Source organism: Brassica napus, chromosome A7, assembly GCF_020379485.1.
Source record: "Brassica napus cultivar Da-Ae chromosome A7, Da-Ae, whole genome shotgun sequence".
Taxonomy (NCBI): Eukaryota; Viridiplantae; Streptophyta; class Magnoliopsida; order Brassicales; family Brassicaceae; genus Brassica; species Brassica napus.
In genome coordinates this window covers 20712577-20731927 of record NC_063440.1, presented here as the reverse complement: position 1 = coordinate 20731927, position 19351 = coordinate 20712577, and the positions used below count along the sequence as shown (strand labels likewise).

The window sequence follows — 19351 nt, the reverse complement described above, 5'->3', positions numbered from 1 at the left end:
ATAATAATAATCAATATATATATATATATATATATATATATGTAAATATATAATTCAATATATATGTGTTTTAAATAAATTAATAAAATATTATAATTCCAACACTATTAATTTATATGATTTTTTTTACTATACTTGTACACTTAACCAAATGCTCTTATGTATTTGTTTTAAAAGTTTCCTTCTTTTTATAAATAGACCACAAAAAACTAAGTTAACTTTAGCACCAAATGTTAAACGCAAGAGTTATGGTATTTTTATGCTCCTAATTCGAAAATGTTATTTTTATTATCAAAGGTTGACTCGAGGCTAAAGAAAGATTATGATCCAAGACCTAAACTCCTTTTAGTTAACAAAAGAAAAATCTTAACTTAACTTAACTTCGTACTGCGAAGAGCGACTAAAATCAAATATTATGTTGTGTTGACCCTAAAATTGGAAGCATATACAATCTTTTCCCTTTTTTCAAAATAAAGTCAAAATAAAGTATTTTCTTTCTTCCAACCCCCCTACTATAAATATATGTCATTTTGCCAAATGCTCTTAAACAAAAAAAGGTACCAAACCAAAAGAGCAAGAACAAAAAAATATGAACACGATATTACAAAATGTATCGTGCTTCAAGAGAAAAGTTAGTTCTGGACGACCATTCGACTCCAGGTCATTATCGTCTTCGTCCACTCCTCAAAAATACGACGTCTTTTTGAGCTTCAGAGGCGCAGACACTCGCAAGAACTTCGTCAGTTTTCTGTACAAGCAGTTAGAGACCAAAGGCATTCGAGCTTTCAAAGACGACAACGCACTGGTGTGTGGCCGTTCGATTGCACCAGTGATTGTCCAAGGCATCAAAGGATCAACAATCGCTGTCGTGGTGATCTCTCCGACTTATCCAGCTTCCTTCTGGTGTCTCGAGGAGCTTGTAATGATTTTAAAACTGGAGAGAGAAAAACTACTCACTGTGGTGCCTATTTTCTACGAGGTTGAACCTAATGACCTGAAGAGACAGACGGGAAAACTGGTGAAGCAGTTCAAGAAACACGAGAAGAGACATAGCACAGAGAGAGTCCACTCGTGGAGGGATGCCTTGAACAGATTGGCTACTCTCTCCGGCGACTGTTCAAAGATTTCGTAAACTTTCTATAACGAGACCATATCTCTATGTTGTGTTGAGTCCTAAATCTTTTTTTTTTCATTTCAGGGAAGATGACGCGACGCTGGTCGATAGAGTTACTGAGAGAATATCGAAGATTTTGTCCAGTAACGTAATTAGTTTCGACGAACACATGAAGAGATTGTATCCGTTACTTGATCTAAATTCAAACGAAGGTGTTCAAGTAAGTGGGATTTGGGGAAGAGGGAGCAAGGGAAGATCAGCATTCGCGAAACACGTTTACAAAAACATCTCACCCGACTTTGAAGCTCATTGTTTTCTCGAAGACGTTAGAAATATCTCACTGCATCTACAAGAAGAAGAGCTTCTTTCCAAGATGCAAGGAGAAGTCTTGATGAGCACAAAGAGCTCTCACATGTGTCTCCACGCGATCAAAGCAAGGCTCGGGAACAGGAAGGTTCTGCTAGTGGCTAACGACGTGGACAAGATCGAAAAGTTAGACGCGCTTGCTGATGAATTTAGTTGGTTTGGTCCAGGGAGTAGGATCATCATAGTCACACAAGATAAGCATTTGCTTAGTTCATGGGGTGTGAAGAGTGTCTACGAAGTTGAACTCTTGAGATGCTGTGAAGTTGGTAAGCTCTGGCGGTCTGAAGCCTTCATACGGAGAGATGATCATGCGGGTTCCGAGCTTTCTTTTTCGACCCTGATATGCAATGATATATAGGTCATGTTCGGTTTTGTATTTCATACAACATCTAGATGTAGCATCTGAATACTCCAGATATTGTTTGTTTGTTTTTATAGTTAGTATTTACATTCAGATACACCATCCAGATGCTAAATTGTTCATCTTTTTATCTAAATAATATTTGAATATTAATAGTTAAAAATACTAAAATACATTAATAATGAATTGATTATAAAATTTAAATAAATATATTTAAAATTAATTATGCATTTTTTGCGGAAAAATAAGTTTGATAAGTTCATTGGAGGCTAGATATTCCAGAGATATCTTAGGAAACTTCAACATTTGAAAAAAAACGAGGTTAATCTCACATTTATGAGATTCACGCTAAAGGTTGAGAACAGTCGTCTATTTTTGAGTATTATCGTCACAGACTAGCAGAACGCATCGAGAATGATGAGTCGAGCGAAACTAGTTTAAGAACTATAAGACTTAAATTATTTTGTTGAAGTCAGTTTGTAATCAAAACCTTACTCATGACATCCGATGTGGATCAAACATGTAAATGAAATATAATGAAATTTATTTACAAAAATATATTGTATATAGTATAATTTTTTTAATTATTTTTTGAATGTAAAAAATCAAGTAAATCATAAAAATCCATATAGCATAAAAAAATATTTTGAAAGTTTTAAAAATGAAAATTGTTTAATTTTCTTTCTCCTCTTTTTCTCTCTTTTTATCCATTTAAGTATTTTATTTTTAAATACTCATCTAGATATTTCCAATACTAATACTTGTAGCCAATTGTATCCATTCAAGATGTTATTATTTTTTACTGTACATTAAGTTAAGTATGACTAAACTTAGTAAGATGTGGCTTAGAAATAGGAATGTTTGTCTATTTTTGGAATGGGTTACTGGTGTATAGAAGCAATTATTGCTCTTGACTGGATTAAATGACATACAAATTCTTTTTCACGTTTGGCTTTTAATGAGTTCCATACAAATTTGCAGAGGAGATCTAAAGTTCCCAACTTTCATTCCTTGATATTGCTTTATCCAAGCAAAAAAAAAGTGCAAAGAAAAAATAGTATTTGAAGTTATAACCTAGAATGACTAACATGCAGAAACAGAGAAAAGGAAGCTTTTGAAGAAGATGATCCCTAAAGAGTGAAAGCTCTATTGGCCCTTGAGGATATTCTCTGTCAGAAAGACAAATCATGGGTATTATCTCTCTCTCACCACTTACGTTGTCTCATGTATGCTCTTTTGATCTAGATCATTATTATAGATCCATGTAGATTGTTATATACGAGTCTTGTTTCTCTGTTCTCTTGAGAAAGAATGTCGTTGTTATGGTTTCAGAAAGTAATGGCTCTGCATGCTTATATAACATAAAAAACATGAGTCATTGGTCTCGTTTCATTGCACTATCGATGCAGATAAGAGCGAGGGAAATTGTTCTGTACAGCTTATTGATGGAGATGGTACATACAATGTCTCTGGCATAGATCACTTCATCAAAGAGGTGAAGCTTGGAGAATGTGGCCTCTCCTATGCTGTTGTCTCCATCATGGGTCCTCAAAGCAGCGGTATGCATTCTTTTAGAGAGGAGGCACTTTTATATTATTCAGAATCTTTAATTAAGAATAGTTTTTGTGATATCACAGGGAAGAGTACCTTGTTGAATAATTTGTTTGGAACAAACTTTATGGAGATGGATGCATTTAAGGGAAGGTATGCTCTTCATCTGATAGCATTTGCATATATGATATTTTTGTGAAATTTCGTCTCCTGAATAAGAAATTTTTTACAGGTCTCAGACCACAAAAGGTATCTGGCTTGCAAGATGTGCCGGCATAGAGCCTTGCACTCTTGTAATGGACTTGGAGGGCACTGATGGAAGAGAGCGAGGAGAGGTTAATGATTCTTTCATTACCATGTTGGTTTAGTGTGTGATGTTAATGGTGTCCTCCTTTGACCAAACAGGATGATACTGCCTTCGAGAAACAGAGTGCTCTGTTCGCTCTAGCTATCTCAGATATTGTCTTGATCAACATGTAAGACTGTAGTAGGAGACTTTATAGTATATCAAATTTCACTTTTGTTGAAAGAAAGTGTCTCATTACCTATTTACAATAACGCTTGTGTTTTTGTAGGTGGTGTCATGATATTGGCCGTGAACAAGCTGCTAATAAACCACTCTTGAAAACTGTCTTTCAGGTATTTGTTTGTTATGCTCACAAAGTTATAAACTCTTTATGTGAATCTTTGGAGTTGCGTTTAACAGGTTATGATGCGATTGTTTAGTCCACGTAAAACAACAATGCTGTTTGTTATACGAGATAAAACAAGGGTACGCTCTTCTTTTCTGTTCATCATTATTTCTACATTGCAGTTCTGTCACTACTAACGGGTACATGCATTGTTTTATTAATATGATTATGGATGCAGACGCCATTGGAAAACTTAGAGCCTGTCTTAAGAGAAGATATTCAGAAGGTAAAACAGAAGTGGCTTTAAGCTAATTCCAAATTGATATTCACATAAAGAAAGGCAGCTGATCAACGGTTTGTTCTTTGTCGTGGCAGATATGGGATTCTGTTCCAAAGCCGGAGGCACACAAAGAAACTCCTATGAGTGACTTCTTCAACGTATGTTATGTTACAGCTAGACCTATTGTTATGTTACAGATTCTTCATGTTGTTTCTCTCTTTTGATGGTTAGGTTGAAGTTGTTGCTCTTTCTAGTTATGAGGAGAAGGAAGAACAGTTTAAAGAGCAGGTAAGTGTGTGTGTGGCCAAGTTTTTTTATAGATGAGTGTTCTAAATTGGGATACTCTTATAGACGGATTCATTTTTTGTTTTGTTTCGGAACTTAGGTTGCTAGTTTGAGACAACGGTTCATGCATTCTATTGCACCGGGTGGTCTTGCTGGAGACAGAAGAGGAGTGATTCCAGCCTCAGGTTTTGCATTTAGTGCTGATCAAATCTGGAGAGTCATCAAAGAGAATAAGGATCTTGACCTTCCTGCTCACAAGGTAACCTTATAATGATACCTTTAGACTTTGTTTTTATACACCCTCCGAGCTCATTCTTCTTGCAGGTCATGGTAGCTACTGTCCGGTGCGAAGAAATCTCAAATGAGAAGTTTGCCCATTTCATTACAAACGAGGTAATGTCTCTTCTACATTGTTTCAAGCTCTTGGTTAGTCCTATGGTCACTAACTAACCTTTTCTGCTTTTGTTTACAGGACTGGCGCAAACTTGATGAGGAGGTGCAAGCTGGTCCAGTTTCTAGTTTTGGAAAGAGGCTTACTTCCATTCTTGGTTCTTGCTTATCAGAGTAAGCACAACAAATTTAACCAAGATACTCACACATCAAAAAAAAAACTTTATATAAATATATTTTTTAAAAGATAATTTGTTTTATTAGATATGATGGGGAAGCTACATTCTTTGATGAAGGTGTCAGATCATCAAAGAGACATCAGCTTGAAGAAAAGCTTCTCCAAGTAAATACAATACAATCTTGGATCTCTTGAACATGTTTCTCTTGCTTATATACTATTGTGATATTATATGCTTTCCTCACTGTTAATTTTATTATACAGCTTGTGAATCCAGCGTTTCAAGATGTGTTGGGACACATAAGATGGGGAATGCTTGAGAAGTTTAAGGCTTCTTTTGATAAAGCTTTAGAAATTGGTGAAGGGTTCTCTTCAGCTTCCACTACTTGGCTCAAGGCTTGCATGGACCAGTTCGATGAAGAGTGCGCAGGTGCCATCATTGAACAAGCTAATTGGGACACAACCAAAGTAAGGGAAAAGTTAGTCCGTGACATAGAGGCTCATGTTTCCTCTGTCCGGACTTCTAAGTTATCTGAACTTACTACTCAATACGAGGTAACAGAAAGAATAAAGAAAGCTTGCGGGTCAAGTTAATTTTTTTTCAACTGATTTAGACTCTAACTTGCAGACAAAGCTTCATACAGCATTGTCAGAACCGGTGGAAGCTTTGTTGGAAGGAGCGAATGATCAAACGTGGATGACAGTGAAGAAGCTTCATGGACGTGAAACTGAAACTGCTGTTTCTGGATTCAGTAGTGCATTAGCTGCTTTTGATATTGAAGAAGAAACAAGAGAAAAAATGGTGAAGAGTCTTCAGGAGTATTCAAGAGGTGTCATAGAATCGAAGGCTAAGGAAGAAGCTGGAAGGGTTTTGATGCGTATGAAAGATAGGTATATATATATATATATATATATAGTAAGGCTTTCAAAACAAGTCTAAAACAACACTTAAGTTTTGAGTCTGAATCTTCTTCTTTTTCTGTCAGGTTTGCTACAATCTTCAGCAATGATGGTGATTCAATGCCACGAGTTTGGACTGGAAATGAAGATCTTCGAGCAATTACTAAAGCAGCTAGATCAGCTGTACGTTTTGTATTTCCCTTAACGTTTTGTTTATAAGTCTTGAGAAAGTCTTTCTAAACACTTTCTTATGGTATCTTATGGTTTCTTGTTTTCAGTCCTTGAAGTTGCTCTCAGTAATGGCTGTAATGCGATTGGGTGATGAAACCGATAACATTGAGAAGACACTAAGTGTTGCTCTTTTGGATTCAACAACGTCTAAAAAGAGCATTACAGCATCTGATCCATTGGCTTCAAGCACTTGGGATGATGTATGTATGACTCTTCTCCGATGTGTCTTAACTTCAGTTGATTCTTGATCTTAATATTTTTGTAGATTCCATCATCAAGAACTTTGATCACACCAGTCCACTGTAAATCTATATGGAGACAGTTCAAGACAGAAACAGAATATACTGTGACTCAAGCCATATCTGCACAGGCATGGTTACTTTACTCACAAGTTTGCTCTATGCTATATATGTTTTATGAATACTAATTGGTTATACTAATTCAGGAAGCGAATAAGCGTGGTAGTAACTGGTTACCCCCTCCATGGGCTATTTTTGCATTGATCATACTTGGATTCAACGAGTTCATGACTCTTCTAAGGTCCATCAAAGCTAGTATCTGATTGTTTCATATTGATGAATGGTATGGCATGTAGATTCTGAAACCTCTTTGCTTCTTACTGTGACAGAAACCCTCTCTATCTTGGTGTCTTGTTTGTTGGTTTCTTACTTCTGAAAGCACTCTGGACGCAACTGGATATCCCTGGCGAGTTCCGCAATGGTGCAGTAAGTGTTCTACCAATCTTCTCAACCTTCTAATAAAGTAGTAATAGTAGTTTTTTCATGAATCATGGACTTACTAGTACCTATGTTTCTTCAGCTTCCAGGGATCATATCAATATCAGCAAAGTTTGTTCCCACAGTCATGAACCTTGTCAAGAACCTTGCCGCGCAAGGTGAAGCTCCTCCTACAGCTAATCCAGAGAACCGTCGTCCTAGTAACAACACTTCTTCAAATGCTTCCTCATCAGATAATCCAACAGAGCACAAAAGTGCCTCAAAGACAGATTAAGAAGAATCTTATTACTCTTCAAAGGTTTGATCTCTAATACTTTGGTGTTTTTAAAACTTATTAACTTACTCATGAGTGCAAAAACGCTGCGTATTTATACACAACAAGTGACTTAAAAGCTTTGTGGCATGATTTGATTCTGAACTGGTTGATTATTTTTTTCTTATAATGTAAAAATAAAATAAAGTTGGACTATAACTACATGTACGATCTCAATAACTAGTTTCGTGAAAGTTGGAGCATGGGATAACATACCAGTCACAAGAAAAGAGAGCAGAAATTAATCTTTACATTAACTGCTGAGTGGTAAAGTTTTGTAACCATTATTATAAACTATTGAATACACATTCTGAATCCACTCAGGGATTGGTGTGTGTATTTATTATCATCATTTCTTTACAGTTTGCATATCCACCCACCGAAAATCACCATAACATTACAGAATGAATTTATCATTTAAGAAATGTCCATAAGCTTTTTGTAGGTTACAGCCTACTAGGTATAAGTATAACGAAAACAGTTTTGTAATATCAAGTGATTTTGTTGTATATATGAAATTTATTTTCCCTCCATAGAAACATTCATTAATAAATTCAAATCAAATTATGTAGTTATATTCGTTGTGAGTATAGCTGTCAAATGGTTCGTTCGAGTTCGATTGAGTTCGTCTACAAACAAATTTTTGTGGGGTTTTGGTTGATCGGTAATGGACAAAAGGTTTTAAAAACGTATATGTGCAATAAAAATGTCTAAAAAGGTTTGCCCATTAATAACCAGTCATACAAATAATAATCTCTCTTCCACGTTATATAAAAACTTTCAAATCTGTAGTTACTTTGTATATACTTCTTATACTTGTGACTAGTTTAAAGTCGTGAAATCTCATGCGATCTATATGACTAACATACGTGATGCGATGTGACATTTATTATCGATATTCTACTCTAAATTCAACACTAAAATACAATTTTTTATCCTTTGAAATAAAATTGGCAACTAACTCATCCGAGGTTATTCTAAATTTGTTAGCAAAACCCATGAATGCGTTTTCTGTTTGGTTAGGTAGGTGACGCTAATCAATTAAATTAGCTGTCAAAATATATATACGTGACTCGTGAAGATTTCGTTAACTCACAGTTATGGTCATAACTGCGATCTACTCCAAACAAAACTACTCGCCAAAAACATGGCTCCGTATATTGTTTTTTTTTTTGCTGGTTTCGTTAGGTGAAGATGATTAATGGAAACGCTTTTTAATCTTTCAAGTCTTTGATCCAACGGCTACTAGACCTCCTATTTCAACCGTTTCATATCGCCATTAATGACATAGACAAGCTGTACAACTCTCCTTTTTATCTTTCAATTGTTTTTATTATTATATGATACTAATAAATTACTTTACAACTGGTCCCATAAGCCAAAACAAATCAAATGATTTATTATCACCATGGTAAAAAGGTGAAAGCAACCCCTCTTAAGTCTTTGTTTCAGATAAAAGATGAAAGTGTAAATGATAATGACTGTTCTAGTAAGCAGTGAAGTTATATCATTAATTTCTGCAAGAAACTATTCCGTGACAATGAGTCTTATATAATTAAGTACTAATAAGTCTAATATTAGAATTACTAGCTATAAGTTTTGGTATTAGACTATTAGGTGACTATTTATAATTAACCAACTAGTTCTCGTAGTTAACCGTGTAGGAATTTTGGAGGTTATGTTTTCGATTTACGATGAAAAGAGTTTCTCATAAAAAATTTTACATGGTTAAAATTCATGGTTCCAGAACTTTCTATTTATAAAAATACTATTTATAGTTAAATTGGGAACAAGATTATACACTTGTCCTTTTCATTTGCTATTTTCGACAAAAATGGGACACACTCAAGACCCGATTTTGTTTGTGTGAGACCACCAACATATAGTATTTACCAACTCATTCTCTTATTATTTACTTTTTACCGAGATGTTGCCTACCTAAAGTCGATGAATTTGTATAACTAATTCGTATAAATGGTTACATATTATGTAACAATATATAGAAATGTAGGTGTAATTAATATAGTTGCTCAGTTGGATCCTAAGTGTTATTTATAGGAGAAGGTACACACAAAACAAGACCATTCATCAAAAGCCACATAAGAAGTTGAAGCAGAAGCAAAAAAAAAAACATAAATCTATGTTTTGGTTTCTGCAGTCTCCAATGGCTCTCAAGCTCTTTCTCTTTGCTCTTCTTATCTCTCTCCCAATTTCTCTCTCCACTGCTTCTAAAGGTTGCTCCTTCCTCTCTTCACACATTTCTCACCAACTTTAATTTCTGTTTTCTTCTTAGTGTTGTGTTTGAAGTATATATTTTCTTTCTCTCTTAGTCGTTGACAATTCTTTGGAGTTGTGGAGATATGTTTCTCAAAATTAGCTTATGTCCGAACTTGGTCACAGTCATATACTTTATATAACCACTCTACCATGAGTTACTCATTTCTTGAAGGAGAAACTCTGTTTCTTGATTCATCAGGACCGAATCTGGAGTGATTAGGACACTAACAACAGTTCAGTCTTCTTTTTACGCATAACTGTTATGTTTTTTTGTTGGGTTATGTTCTGCTCACGACATTAATTGTGTAGTTACTTCTACCAACTACCCGCACTTGTTTAGTCCTTGTCTAGTTAATAAAATAACGATACAAACATTTTTTTTATGTAGGTAAAGAGCAGAAGCTGAAGTTCAATCCTTATAGATACACGTTCATCGATAAAGCCAGCACATTCGCATCATCTTCCTCATCTTCTTTTTCATCCAACGGTCGAGACTCCACCTACGACTACATAGTCATCGGGGGCGGAACCGCAGGCTGTCCCCTCGCCGCAACGCTGTCACGGAATTTCAGCGTTCTTGTTTTAGAGAGAGGTGGCGTCCCGTTTACAAACGCAAACGTCTCTTTCCTCAGGAACTTCCACATAGGACTTGCTGACACGACAGCTTCCTCTGCGTCTCAGGCGTTTGTTTCCACTGACGGCGTTTATAACGCTCGTGCTAGAGTTCTTGGCGGTGGTTCCTGTATTAACGCTGGTTTCTACTCCAGAGCCGATGCTGCGTAAGTAATTATTACCATTTTAAGAAAAAGAAAACAAGATTGTGATTTGTCAATCTCGAAAGATCTTGTTGTTTATAAAGAAATCATATATTCTCTCTATTTTTAAAAGATAAATATTTTATAAAAAAAATGTTTGCTTATTTTAACACATTTTCAACATTTTTATATATTTTTATGAGTTAATAATGAATTAATGATATATCGTAAATCTAAGAAAATGTATTTACTAAAATAATAATGTAGTATTTATTATCAAATTATAATTTTTTCTTAATATATAAACACACTAAAACTTTAGTTTTTAGAAACTGAGGGTTTAGTTGATATGTGATCCATGCGTCGTGTCATTATATTGGTCAGTGTTACATTTATAAAAAACGCACCGATGGGCCACGGAGTTTACGACCAGGTCTTTTAATGTTTCACACATGTTCAATTTGTGTAGGTTCGTGAAGCGAGCAGGATGGGATCCGAAGCTAGTGAACGAGTCGTATCCATGGGTGGAGCGAGAGATCGTCCATCAGCCGAAGCTGACGTTATGGCAGAAAGCTCTGAGAGACAGTCTTTTAGAAGTTGGAGTCAGACCTTTCAATGGCTACACGTACGATCACGTCTCTGGCACAAAGATCGGCGGCACAATCTTCGATAGGTTCGGCCGTCGTCACACCGCCGCTGAGCTTCTCGCTTACGCTAACCCTCAGAAGCTCAGAGTCTTGATCTACGCCACCGTGCAAAAGATAGTCTTTGACACATCTGGTACTAATGATATAAACTAGGGTTTGCGTGACTCTCAAGTTACCCGAGAACTTATGTTTTGGGTTTTGAATGCAGGAACAAGACCTAGAGTGACAGGAGTGATATTCAAAGACGAGAATGGTAATCAACACCAGGCTTTGCTCTCGAATAGAAAGGGAAGTGAAGTGATCTTGTCCAGTGGAGCCATTGGGTCACCGCAGATGCTGATGTTAAGTGGGATTGGACCTAAGAAGGAGCTGCAGAGGCTGAAGATACCTTTGGTTCTAGAAAACGAGCATGTGGGGAAAGGAATGGCTGATAATCCGATGAACACCATCTTGGTGCCTTCGAAGCAGCCTATAGAGCAGTCACTTATCCAGACCGTTGGAATCACAAAGATGGGTGTGTATGTTGAAGCCAGCACTGGCTTTGGTCAATCCCCTGAGAGCATTCACACTCACTATGGGGTTATGTCAGATAAGGTAACCATAAATTACATAACTTGTATCTTATTAGCGTCTTTGTATGTGAATGGTCTTTGAATTTTTCTGCAGAATGAATTGTTTTCCACCGTACCTGCAAAGCAGAGAAGACCAGAAGCAACACAAGCTTACATCAGAAGAAACAAGTCCCAACTTCATGAAGCATTCAATGGAAGTTTCATCTTGGAGAAACTAGCTTACCCAATCTCTAGAGGGCATTTGAGTTTGCTCAACACAAATGTAGATGACAACCCTTCAGTCACCTTCAACTACTTCAAACACCCGGTGGATCTCCAACGCTGCGTTGAAGCCATTCGTCTGGTTTCAAAAGTTGTGACGTCTAAACGCTTCCTAAACTACACACAATGCGACAAGCAAAACGTACACGAGATGCTTAGCTTAAGTGTTAAGGCAAACATCAATCTAAGACCAAAGCAAGTGAACGATACCAAATCAATGGCTCAGTTCTGTAAAGATACTGTTGTCACAATATGGCACTATCATGGTGGTTGTCTTGTGGGTAAAGTTGTGAGCCCTGACCGCAAAGTTCTCGGTGTCAACAGGCTTAGAGTTATTGATGGTTCCACATTTGATGAGTCTCCTGGAACCAACCCTCAAGCCACGGTCATGATGATGGGAAGGTAAATTGAAATCAATAGTAACATAATGGATTTGAGGTTTACTTTAACTTCAATATATAAACAGAGAATTTATCAATCTTTACAGATACATGGGAGTCAAGATTCTCCGAAAGAGACTTGGAAACAAGGCAGGTGTTTAGTCTACAAATTGAGATGTTATCATACAACGTAACTCGTTGGATAATTTTCTCCATCTCTGGTTATTTTGATATTCTATTCATTGAAATATAGGATCAGATTGTGTAATGAACTGTGTGTAAGCCTATTTAGAGCAATCAGATTTGTTTGCTTGTGTGAGAAGTTAATCATGGTTTCTGTCTGAATGTTATCATGACTCGCCTTTGGGCTGATTTGTTTTCAGATTTAGTTTTAACAATTTTCTCAATCTATAGCAAATATATAATTTACATACGATAATTTTGGTAATTTATTTAAATAAAGGGAAAATCAACACTAAATAAATGGCTCAGTTCTTCAAAGACAATTTACATAACAAGCTGATGATGAATTAAGTTAAAGCTTTGCTTGAAGGCTTAGCGCTTAAGACACACATGATCTTGTAAACCACATCAACTTAGTCTAGGAGTAAACATGACAATTGTTAAAACTAACCTTATCTTCTATGCTAATGCTTGCTTGACATGTGTGTACCCATGGATGTCTCCAGCTTGGTCTTTAACGATCACACAAAGATCTTGTAAACCACACCAGCTGAATCTAGAAAGCAAGCATTAGCATAGAAGATAAGGTTATGCATAACTATGTGGGATTGACAAGCCGTCTATAAACATTTGGAATCAGTTTTTGATTTTTTCGTGGGAAGTAAAAAGTTAGAAAACATCTTTGTGTGTACCTATGTTGCACTAAAACAAGTACATGATGAAAATGAAGACATACAACGACAAACATAAAATATATGGATACTAATCATATATACGTCAATGCAATTATCTCTAACAATAGTTTCACAATAAATCTTAACATAAAAGAACATTTCACATAATATATCTTAAGTATAAATAAAATTTAAATCATTCAATAAATTACTTTTAAAATCAGTTTGTTTTCTCATGTGCAACAACTTATTACACAATATATAATGTTCCCAGCATTCTTTCAGATTATCCAAGTCAGTCTTTTGATAGTCTATTCAAAGGAAATAATTTGAAATTTGGATTTGAGAAGATTTTTCATTTGTGTATATAAACTGGTGAGAGCTTAGCATAAGTGGCAACAAACAAATTATTTACTCTTCTCGTTGCCGTAAGACCTGGAATCAGAAGTATCCATGATGAGTTATCATTGACAAATGGCTCATTCTTTTTTCTCACTTCGTATGGCATAAGTCTTTTTTTCTCAATTCATCTATTAATTATGTTATAAACTGTTATTTAGATTTTGTTGTACTACAAATATTTTGTTATTGACTAACTCTTTAAGAATCCCAAAAGCATGATTGGTCAAATATTGGCTACTGCACAACCAAACAGCTACAACTGATTGACTTTGGAATAATTTGAACCGCATGTGAAGTCTTCCTGATCCACTGACCGAAGCAAAAGGTCGACATGTGGAGATTCCAACTCAAAGATCACCTGAAAAAAAAAGCCTTTTCAGCAAATCAAAGTGATCCAAAGATGCAATGCGCAATGCATAGAGTCTCTAATTCCCAAATTACGAAAATGGTTCCATCCCTCTGTCCTAACAAACCAGTCTACTAGATTTCATGTTCTTGTTAGCATTACCACATAATTTCTGCCAGCCTTAAGGAGCGGTGCAGGAACGTAGAGGTTGCATTGTGGTCCAACAGACTGCAAAAAGAGAGAGACATGTATAAGGAGAAACTCTAAGATACCCTGTTCACTGGATAAGATTTTAGGACAGAGCTTTACCGGCCAATATCTTCCGATGTTGAATTTATTGATAAAAGCAACTCCTTTGCCCCAACCGTTGAATGATAGATAAGTGTCTTTGATTTCATCTACACTGTTGATAGAGAACTCACCAGCAAACAGAGCTGGTTCGTTTTGACCCACATCTACAGTTTAAGTAGCACTTAGTTTCAAGTAGATGACCGGAAGTTCCATCACAAACATTCTTAACTTAACCAACGATGTGCTGGAAGAGAAAAAACAGAGCATTGACCTTTAGTAAGCTCAAACTTCTTACTTCTCTTTTTAGTATGTTGCATCTCGAAACTGAGATTCGGCATTTGACTCAAGTTGTGAAAAGGAATTGGTATCATCTTCCATCCATGGATAATCTGACCATCTAGATAAACTGGAGACAGAATGCCCTGGAAAGTTATACAAAATAGACCTTTTGAACAGCTTCCTGGATAATGTACAAGGCTACCATGGAGTCCAAAATATTTAAACCGCAAACATCACTTCACTTTGGTATACATAACCAACTTTGAAGAACTAACGAGATCAAATGTATAAACATAATGAGATAAAGAAAAGTTTATCAGAGAGAGTCTTCTTACCTTCTCATCAAAGATATATGGTCCGTAGTTTACACGACCCATGTTTTCAACCTATAAGAAACAGGATCAAAGTAGTCATCCAAATGAGACTGTGCTTAACGGTAAACTATAAAATTGATGAAGCTACAGCTCCCTAATAGAAGTAAAGACGCTTATCTGCTGATTCTCTTACCAGAATAAATAAGCTAGTGTTAGAGGCACACTCAGTAGTTGGAATAGAAACAGGTTGGTTGTTCCATCTCTCAGTTGTACCAATGTATCTCAGTACTCCCCCATCAACATCTTGGGAAAGGCATGAAACAAACACTTGAGCTCTGTCATGAACCTGTAACGCTTTATGTTAGAAGATAACCCTTGCGTTGCTCCTGGATTTAAATCTCCCGGATGCCATCTTTACAATGATTACAAAAGGAAACAAGAATCTATACCTTGGGTATTCTTAGTATATTCCCACTCTTTTTGGAAATGTATGACGATTCATATACAAGAAATCCGAACATCTGGGAGCAAGATAATAAGGAATCAGATTACACAAAGGACAATAATATTAGACCATTTCATGGTGAGTAAGGAAATGCTTAAGCTGCACAGTCAAATATAAGGGGAAGAGTAATGATATTTACCTGTCCAGCAGATTCCATTGAAATTGGATTGGCGGAAGTGATCATATCTACAGGATCTGTCATAGTCATCAAATCAAACAGAGATATTGTCCTCTGCATCTTTATTGGGCCATACGCTTTCCGTTTGGTATTGGAGGGGTTAGTGGTGTGAGGTGCAGCACTGTACTTCTTAATCACTCTCTGGAGAGCTGCCAGAAATAGCACAAAAATTAATAAAGGAAACAAAGCTAGGCCCGTATATAGCTAAAAGCAATCATAAGATCATCAAACCTTTGAATTTTAGATTATTTATGTCACCAGACTCCTTGATTGGAGCATCCTGAATAACAAAAAAAAAAATACTTTAGAATAAGTTAAGAATTTGTAGGTAATGATAAATTGCCCTACATAATCATAGGAAGTCAGATCTGGTTTGTAGTCGAATTCATCAGAGCCAGTATTTGCTCCATTGTAGAAACCAAAGTTTGTTCCTCCATGCACCATCTGAACATCACATACACGTGCATCACCTCTATCATGAATCACTAACTTGTAAACATTTGTAAATGAAAATAATCAAGCACACACATATAGCACAGCTGAACCATTTCTGGATAATATCTTTTCAAGGGAAGCTGCCGTAAATTCAGCATCTGTTTTCGCAATCTTCTCACCCCAATGCGTAAGCCAACCAGTATAGAACTCCCTGTATCACACAAACTCAAACGGATTGTAAATGAGGAATTAGTTCATTTTAGAAGTTTAGCGTCACTTACGAAGAAAGTGGAGGTGATCTTCCTGGAGCATTAAACTTCTTTTGCAATTCAAATATTGGCCAAGGGTCATCACCCGTACTGAAGTCAACAGCTATCAGAAAGATGTAGTTGTTTGTCATTTTTATAAACCACTATTTCGTTTTACAATCAATCATGTTCCGGAGGACGTATGTATGTTGATGTTTTATCAGGAAGAAGATAACGAATCATCTGAATGATTTACATTACCTGAGTAGACATCATATAAGGGGACATTTCCTTTCTCAAGTGCTTCTCTTGTACCTCCATCGGTTGTATACCTGAAGATCATTAACAGTGATACCACAATTTATTTTCACATGAGATAATGTCATATTGTTGAAGATGTACAAAGTCTTACAGAATAATGTCATTCCCCAGGTGTCCCCTAGCCATAGTAACTAGATTACGAAGATAAGCTTTGTCATTTCCATATGACCCATATTCATTTTCAATCTGCAAAAAAACAACCTAGACTTAGCAAACTTGCCAACATAATTGATCCAGCCTCTAGCTTCACATAGTGTTCCAGGTTTAGTAGAAGCCAACACATCATATAAAGTGTACATATGCCAAACTCACTAGAATAAACCAGGATAAATGATACAGTATTGGAACATCGTTTTCTTGTGCATACCTGGACCATTATAACAGGACCACCGTTGCTGTGAAGCAGAGGAAATACCTTCCGCAATAAGACATTCCACCATCTTTCCACCTGTGATATGTTTTGTTATGAATAACTCTACTTTCAAACACAATGCATAAGAACAGTCTTGGGGCGGCGTGTGAAGAATATGGCAGAATGGGAAAATAATGCAGTAAGGATCTATGTGGAGGATACATATAGAGAATATCCCAAGCAATAGAACAAAGATACGATATCTTTTTGACATAGTACACAAGCAGGGAAGAGAAATTGCCGAGCTGAAACACACAAAAATGGTCGCCGCAATGAATCGTGTAAAAATATTCATAGTTTCCACTCATTCTCCACAAAGCACTTAATCATTCCACTGCTAATTTTCACTACCAATGGATCCCACAGACTTCGACAATGCCTAAAATCAGACCAATATTGCACACTGCGAGCTGATTAACAATAGTTTCAATTATTTACTACTTGCTTCACTTTATAATGATAGCTTACCAACTTAAGGTATGCAGGATCTGCTGTCCTTAGTCTCAGAGGTGGTTTCACAGCAAGTAACCAAGCAGGAAAACCGCCCAAATCCCATTCTGTGATGGAAACAGGAACATATATCAGCATTTGTTTGTGTAAAAACATTTGAAGCAAGTCATAAGAAAACAGCAAAATTAACAGATACCTCCACAGATATAAGGTCCAGCACGCAGCATAACCAGTAAATCTAGTTTCTGACAAAGCTTGATAAAGGACACAAGATCAGCAATGCCCTCAAAGACAAACTTCCCAGGCTTTGGTTCGTGCAGATTCCAAGGAACATACGTTTGTATAGTATTCAGACCTAAAGCCTTGGCTCTCATAAGCCTATCTTCCCAGTACTGCCATGCCATCAATCTAGCATCATCATAAAAATCATCTACATCACTAGTAGTTATGCAAAGAGAGAGGACAACAATACCTCAGGAAGAACTCGGAAGTAGTGCAAATCACCACCAATGATCTGGAAAGGATTCTCATCTTTCCAGAACTTGTCGTCTTTTATATAAAATCTCCGAGACATCATCTACAAGTTCAAATGAAAGTTGACAACTTACACACATGAAATGAGAACCATCCACGCCAGCAGTGAGACAGAACCAAATCATACTTGTTTGGATCCAGCAGCATCAAAGAAGCAAACTCTCAGTAGTAATCTCTGAAAGTATGAATCTTTCTTACCTTCTCGTCTCGACTTAGCGCAGGAGGCAGATACTGATGAGAGGACAGTGACGGAAGGAGAGCAAAGACAGGAACACAGATTCCGACAGCCACAAGAAACAGAAGCAACACGAAAGCCAAACGATGTCTTCCTGTTGATGGCCTGCTTATCTTCGCCATCGTCCCTCTTCTACAAAAGTAAGCTTGATCTAACATGTCTCAAAACAGGGCACCATTGTCGATTTCGTGCCGGAAAAAAATCAAAACCGGTTTAAACAAATCGAATTCCTAAACCGGGTGAACTACTAATCACAAAAACATGAGTTTTGAGACGGAGAGAAAGCTGTAGTTCCAAAACCAAAAAGAAAAAGTCTACTTAAGAAGTGTCTATTACACAAACAAGGTTCTGACAGCATACCGGTCGATATCCTAACTTTGATGTTCCTTAAAGAGCTAGACTTGACAAGGACTAGCTACCTGAAATTGCGACAGAAGATCGCTGCTTGGTCTTGTAGGTGGCTGTGGTAAAACCTCTGTAATAAGCATGATCGGAGTAATTACTGATCGACCGTTGCAGCTTGGTCTATAACACGATTTGATTTTTGGTAAATTTAATAACCAACTTGCATAACCAACACCCATGTTGCATTAGAGTTGTTTACACTTTACACATTAACTAGCACAGTTTCTTGAGATCCACCTAGTATCTTCAGTCAGCTTTGTCGGTTTTAGTGCTGATAATACTTGTTCAGTGGGCTGTTTAGCCAAATCCAGCATCTCAAAGGGCATTATGCCTCCTTTAAAACCCTTTTGTTTGAGTATTTCAACGTCCATTCCGACTATAAGTTCGTTGGAGTTACCGTTTCAAGGATACAAGTGAAAATTATCTACAGATTTCTTTTCCATCCAGCAAAACTCTCCATGTAACCATGTCTATACTTTGTTTTATCGTATTGCTTTCTTTTTTGCTCTTTTTACCATCGAGATTAACTACTTCGATTGTAATCATGTAAACTTTGTTGGACCTTTTTAATATAATCAGTTGACAAAAAAAAAGACATATATTTCCCACATCATTTTTTTCTTGTGTTAATAACACTAGCAAAACCCAGAGAAAAAATCGATTGAAAAAATAATAATCGTGTTTATTATATTAATGATGTGAATAATAACTTACAAATTACAAGCATAGCATTTGGATCCATATTTACATTTTTTTTAAAGAAAAAATAATATATAACTTCCTGTTTTGGTTTATGAGGTTTTCCTAAAAGAAAAAGGGTTTTTAGTAATTAAACCCCTCAAGTAAAGATCAATCGTAAAAGAAACCCTCAACTAAAGATCTTACGAAATAAACCTTCAACTTTATGTC

The 19351-nt window shown here is 36.3% G+C and overlaps 4 protein-coding genes and 1 long non-coding RNA gene across 6 annotated transcripts; 4 read left to right on the top strand and 1 right to left on the bottom strand.

The window, feature by feature from the left end:
- The first annotated feature begins 132 nt into the window (after nt 1–132).
- LOC106404781 (TMV resistance protein N-like) lies at nt 133–2119 on the top strand. Its single transcript, XM_013845460.3, has 2 exons — nt 133–1128; nt 1199–2119. Exons 1-2 carry the CDS (start codon nt 590–592, stop codon nt 1836–1838), a joined length of 1179 nt encoding a protein of 392 aa, XP_013700914.2. The 5' UTR covers nt 133–589; the 3' UTR covers nt 1839–2119.
- A 552-nt stretch (nt 2120–2671) lies between these two features.
- On the top strand, nt 2672–3547 carry LOC125576254. The gene is made up of 3 exons (XR_007314683.1): nt 2672–3032; nt 3251–3400; nt 3479–3547. It is a non-coding gene; the product is annotated as an uncharacterized LOC125576254 (long non-coding RNA).
- Nucleotides 3548–3612: 65 nt separating this feature from the next.
- On the top strand, nt 3613–7500 carry LOC106404779 (protein ROOT HAIR DEFECTIVE 3 homolog 1-like). Its single transcript, XM_048735815.1, has 19 exons — nt 3613–3727; nt 3798–3868; nt 3968–4031; nt 4099–4164; nt 4263–4310; nt 4400–4462; nt 4536–4592; nt 4690–4848; nt 4914–4982; nt 5062–5153; nt 5244–5322; nt 5422–5712; nt 5786–6048; nt 6144–6240; nt 6336–6488; nt 6554–6658; nt 6734–6828; nt 6917–7013; nt 7108–7500. Exons 1-19 carry the CDS (start codon nt 3689–3691, stop codon nt 7297–7299), a joined length of 2100 nt encoding a protein of 699 aa, XP_048591772.1. The 5' UTR covers nt 3613–3688; the 3' UTR covers nt 7300–7500.
- Nucleotides 7501–9409: 1909 nt separating this feature from the next.
- LOC106403741 (protein HOTHEAD-like) lies at nt 9410–12630 on the top strand. The gene is made up of 6 exons (XM_048735814.1): nt 9410–9572; nt 10004–10394; nt 10840–11150; nt 11226–11611; nt 11684–12252; nt 12338–12630. The coding sequence occupies exons 1-6, from the start codon at nt 9479–9481 to the stop codon at nt 12390–12392; spliced, it is 1806 nt and encodes a 601-aa protein (XP_048591771.1). The 5' UTR covers nt 9410–9478; the 3' UTR covers nt 12393–12630.
- A 959-nt stretch (nt 12631–13589) lies between these two features.
- On the bottom strand, nt 13590–18551 carry LOC106353620 (beta-galactosidase 17). Of its 2 annotated transcripts, none has more exons than XM_013793376.3 (19): nt 18001–18551; nt 17741–17845; nt 17465–17660; nt 17287–17375; nt 16774–16854; nt 16498–16592; nt 16347–16417; nt 16119–16209; nt 15931–16048; nt 15751–15846; nt 15634–15682; nt 15364–15551; nt 15169–15240; nt 14913–15065; nt 14741–14791; nt 14398–14548; nt 14145–14290; nt 13998–14063; nt 13590–13847 (listed from the first exon to the last, which is right to left on the bottom strand). In XM_013793376.3, the coding sequence occupies exons 1-19, from the start codon at nt 18193–18195 to the stop codon at nt 13743–13745; spliced, it is 2118 nt and encodes a 705-aa protein (XP_013648830.2). In that variant the 5' UTR covers nt 18196–18551; the 3' UTR covers nt 13590–13742. The 2 variants fall into 2 exon arrangements, with proteins under 2 accessions (XP_013648830.2, XP_048591770.1); XM_048735813.1 differs by having other exon boundaries at nt 14422–14548; nt 18001–18548.
- Nucleotides 18552–19351: the final 800 nt, after the last annotated feature.

Excerpts from the sequence above, each read along its gene's own strand:
- LOC106404781 (XM_013845460.3), top strand. The coding sequence starts at position 590 with ATGAACACGATATTACAAAATGTATCGTGCTTCAAGAGAAAAGTTAGT. Across the intron at positions 1,129-1,198 it reads GGCGACTGTTCAAAGATTTC|GGAAGATGACGCGACGCTGG; the intron begins GTAAACTTTCTA and ends TTTTCATTTCAG.
- LOC106403741 (XM_048735814.1), top strand. The coding sequence starts at position 9,479 with ATGTTTTGGTTTCTGCAGTCTCCAATGGCTCTCAAGCTCTTTCTCTTT. Across the intron at positions 9,573-10,003 it reads TCTCTCCACTGCTTCTAAAG|GTAAAGAGCAGAAGCTGAAG; the intron begins GTTGCTCCTTCC and ends TTTTTTATGTAG. Across the intron at positions 11,151-11,225 it reads GATAGTCTTTGACACATCTG|GAACAAGACCTAGAGTGACA; the intron begins GTACTAATGATA and ends TTTTGAATGCAG.
- LOC106404779 (XM_048735815.1), top strand. The coding sequence starts at position 3,689 with ATGGACTTGGAGGGCACTGATGGAAGAGAGCGAGGAGAG. Across the intron at positions 4,983-5,061 it reads CCCATTTCATTACAAACGAG|GACTGGCGCAAACTTGATGA; the intron begins GTAATGTCTCTT and ends TTTTGTTTACAG. Across the intron at positions 6,241-6,335 it reads CTAAAGCAGCTAGATCAGCT|TCCTTGAAGTTGCTCTCAGT; the intron begins GTACGTTTTGTA and ends TCTTGTTTTCAG.
- LOC106353620 (XM_013793376.3), bottom strand. The coding sequence starts at position 18,195 with ATGTTAGATCAAGCTTACTTTTGTAGAAGAGGGACGATGGCGAAGATA. Across the intron at positions 16,593-16,773 it reads GTCCTGTTATAATGGTCCAG|ATTGAAAATGAATATGGGTC; the intron begins GTATGCACAAGA and ends GTTTTTTTGCAG. Across the intron at positions 15,847-15,930 it reads ATGGTTCAGCTGTGCTATAT|ATGGTGCATGGAGGAACAAA; the intron begins GTGTGTGCTTGA and ends TGTGATGTTCAG.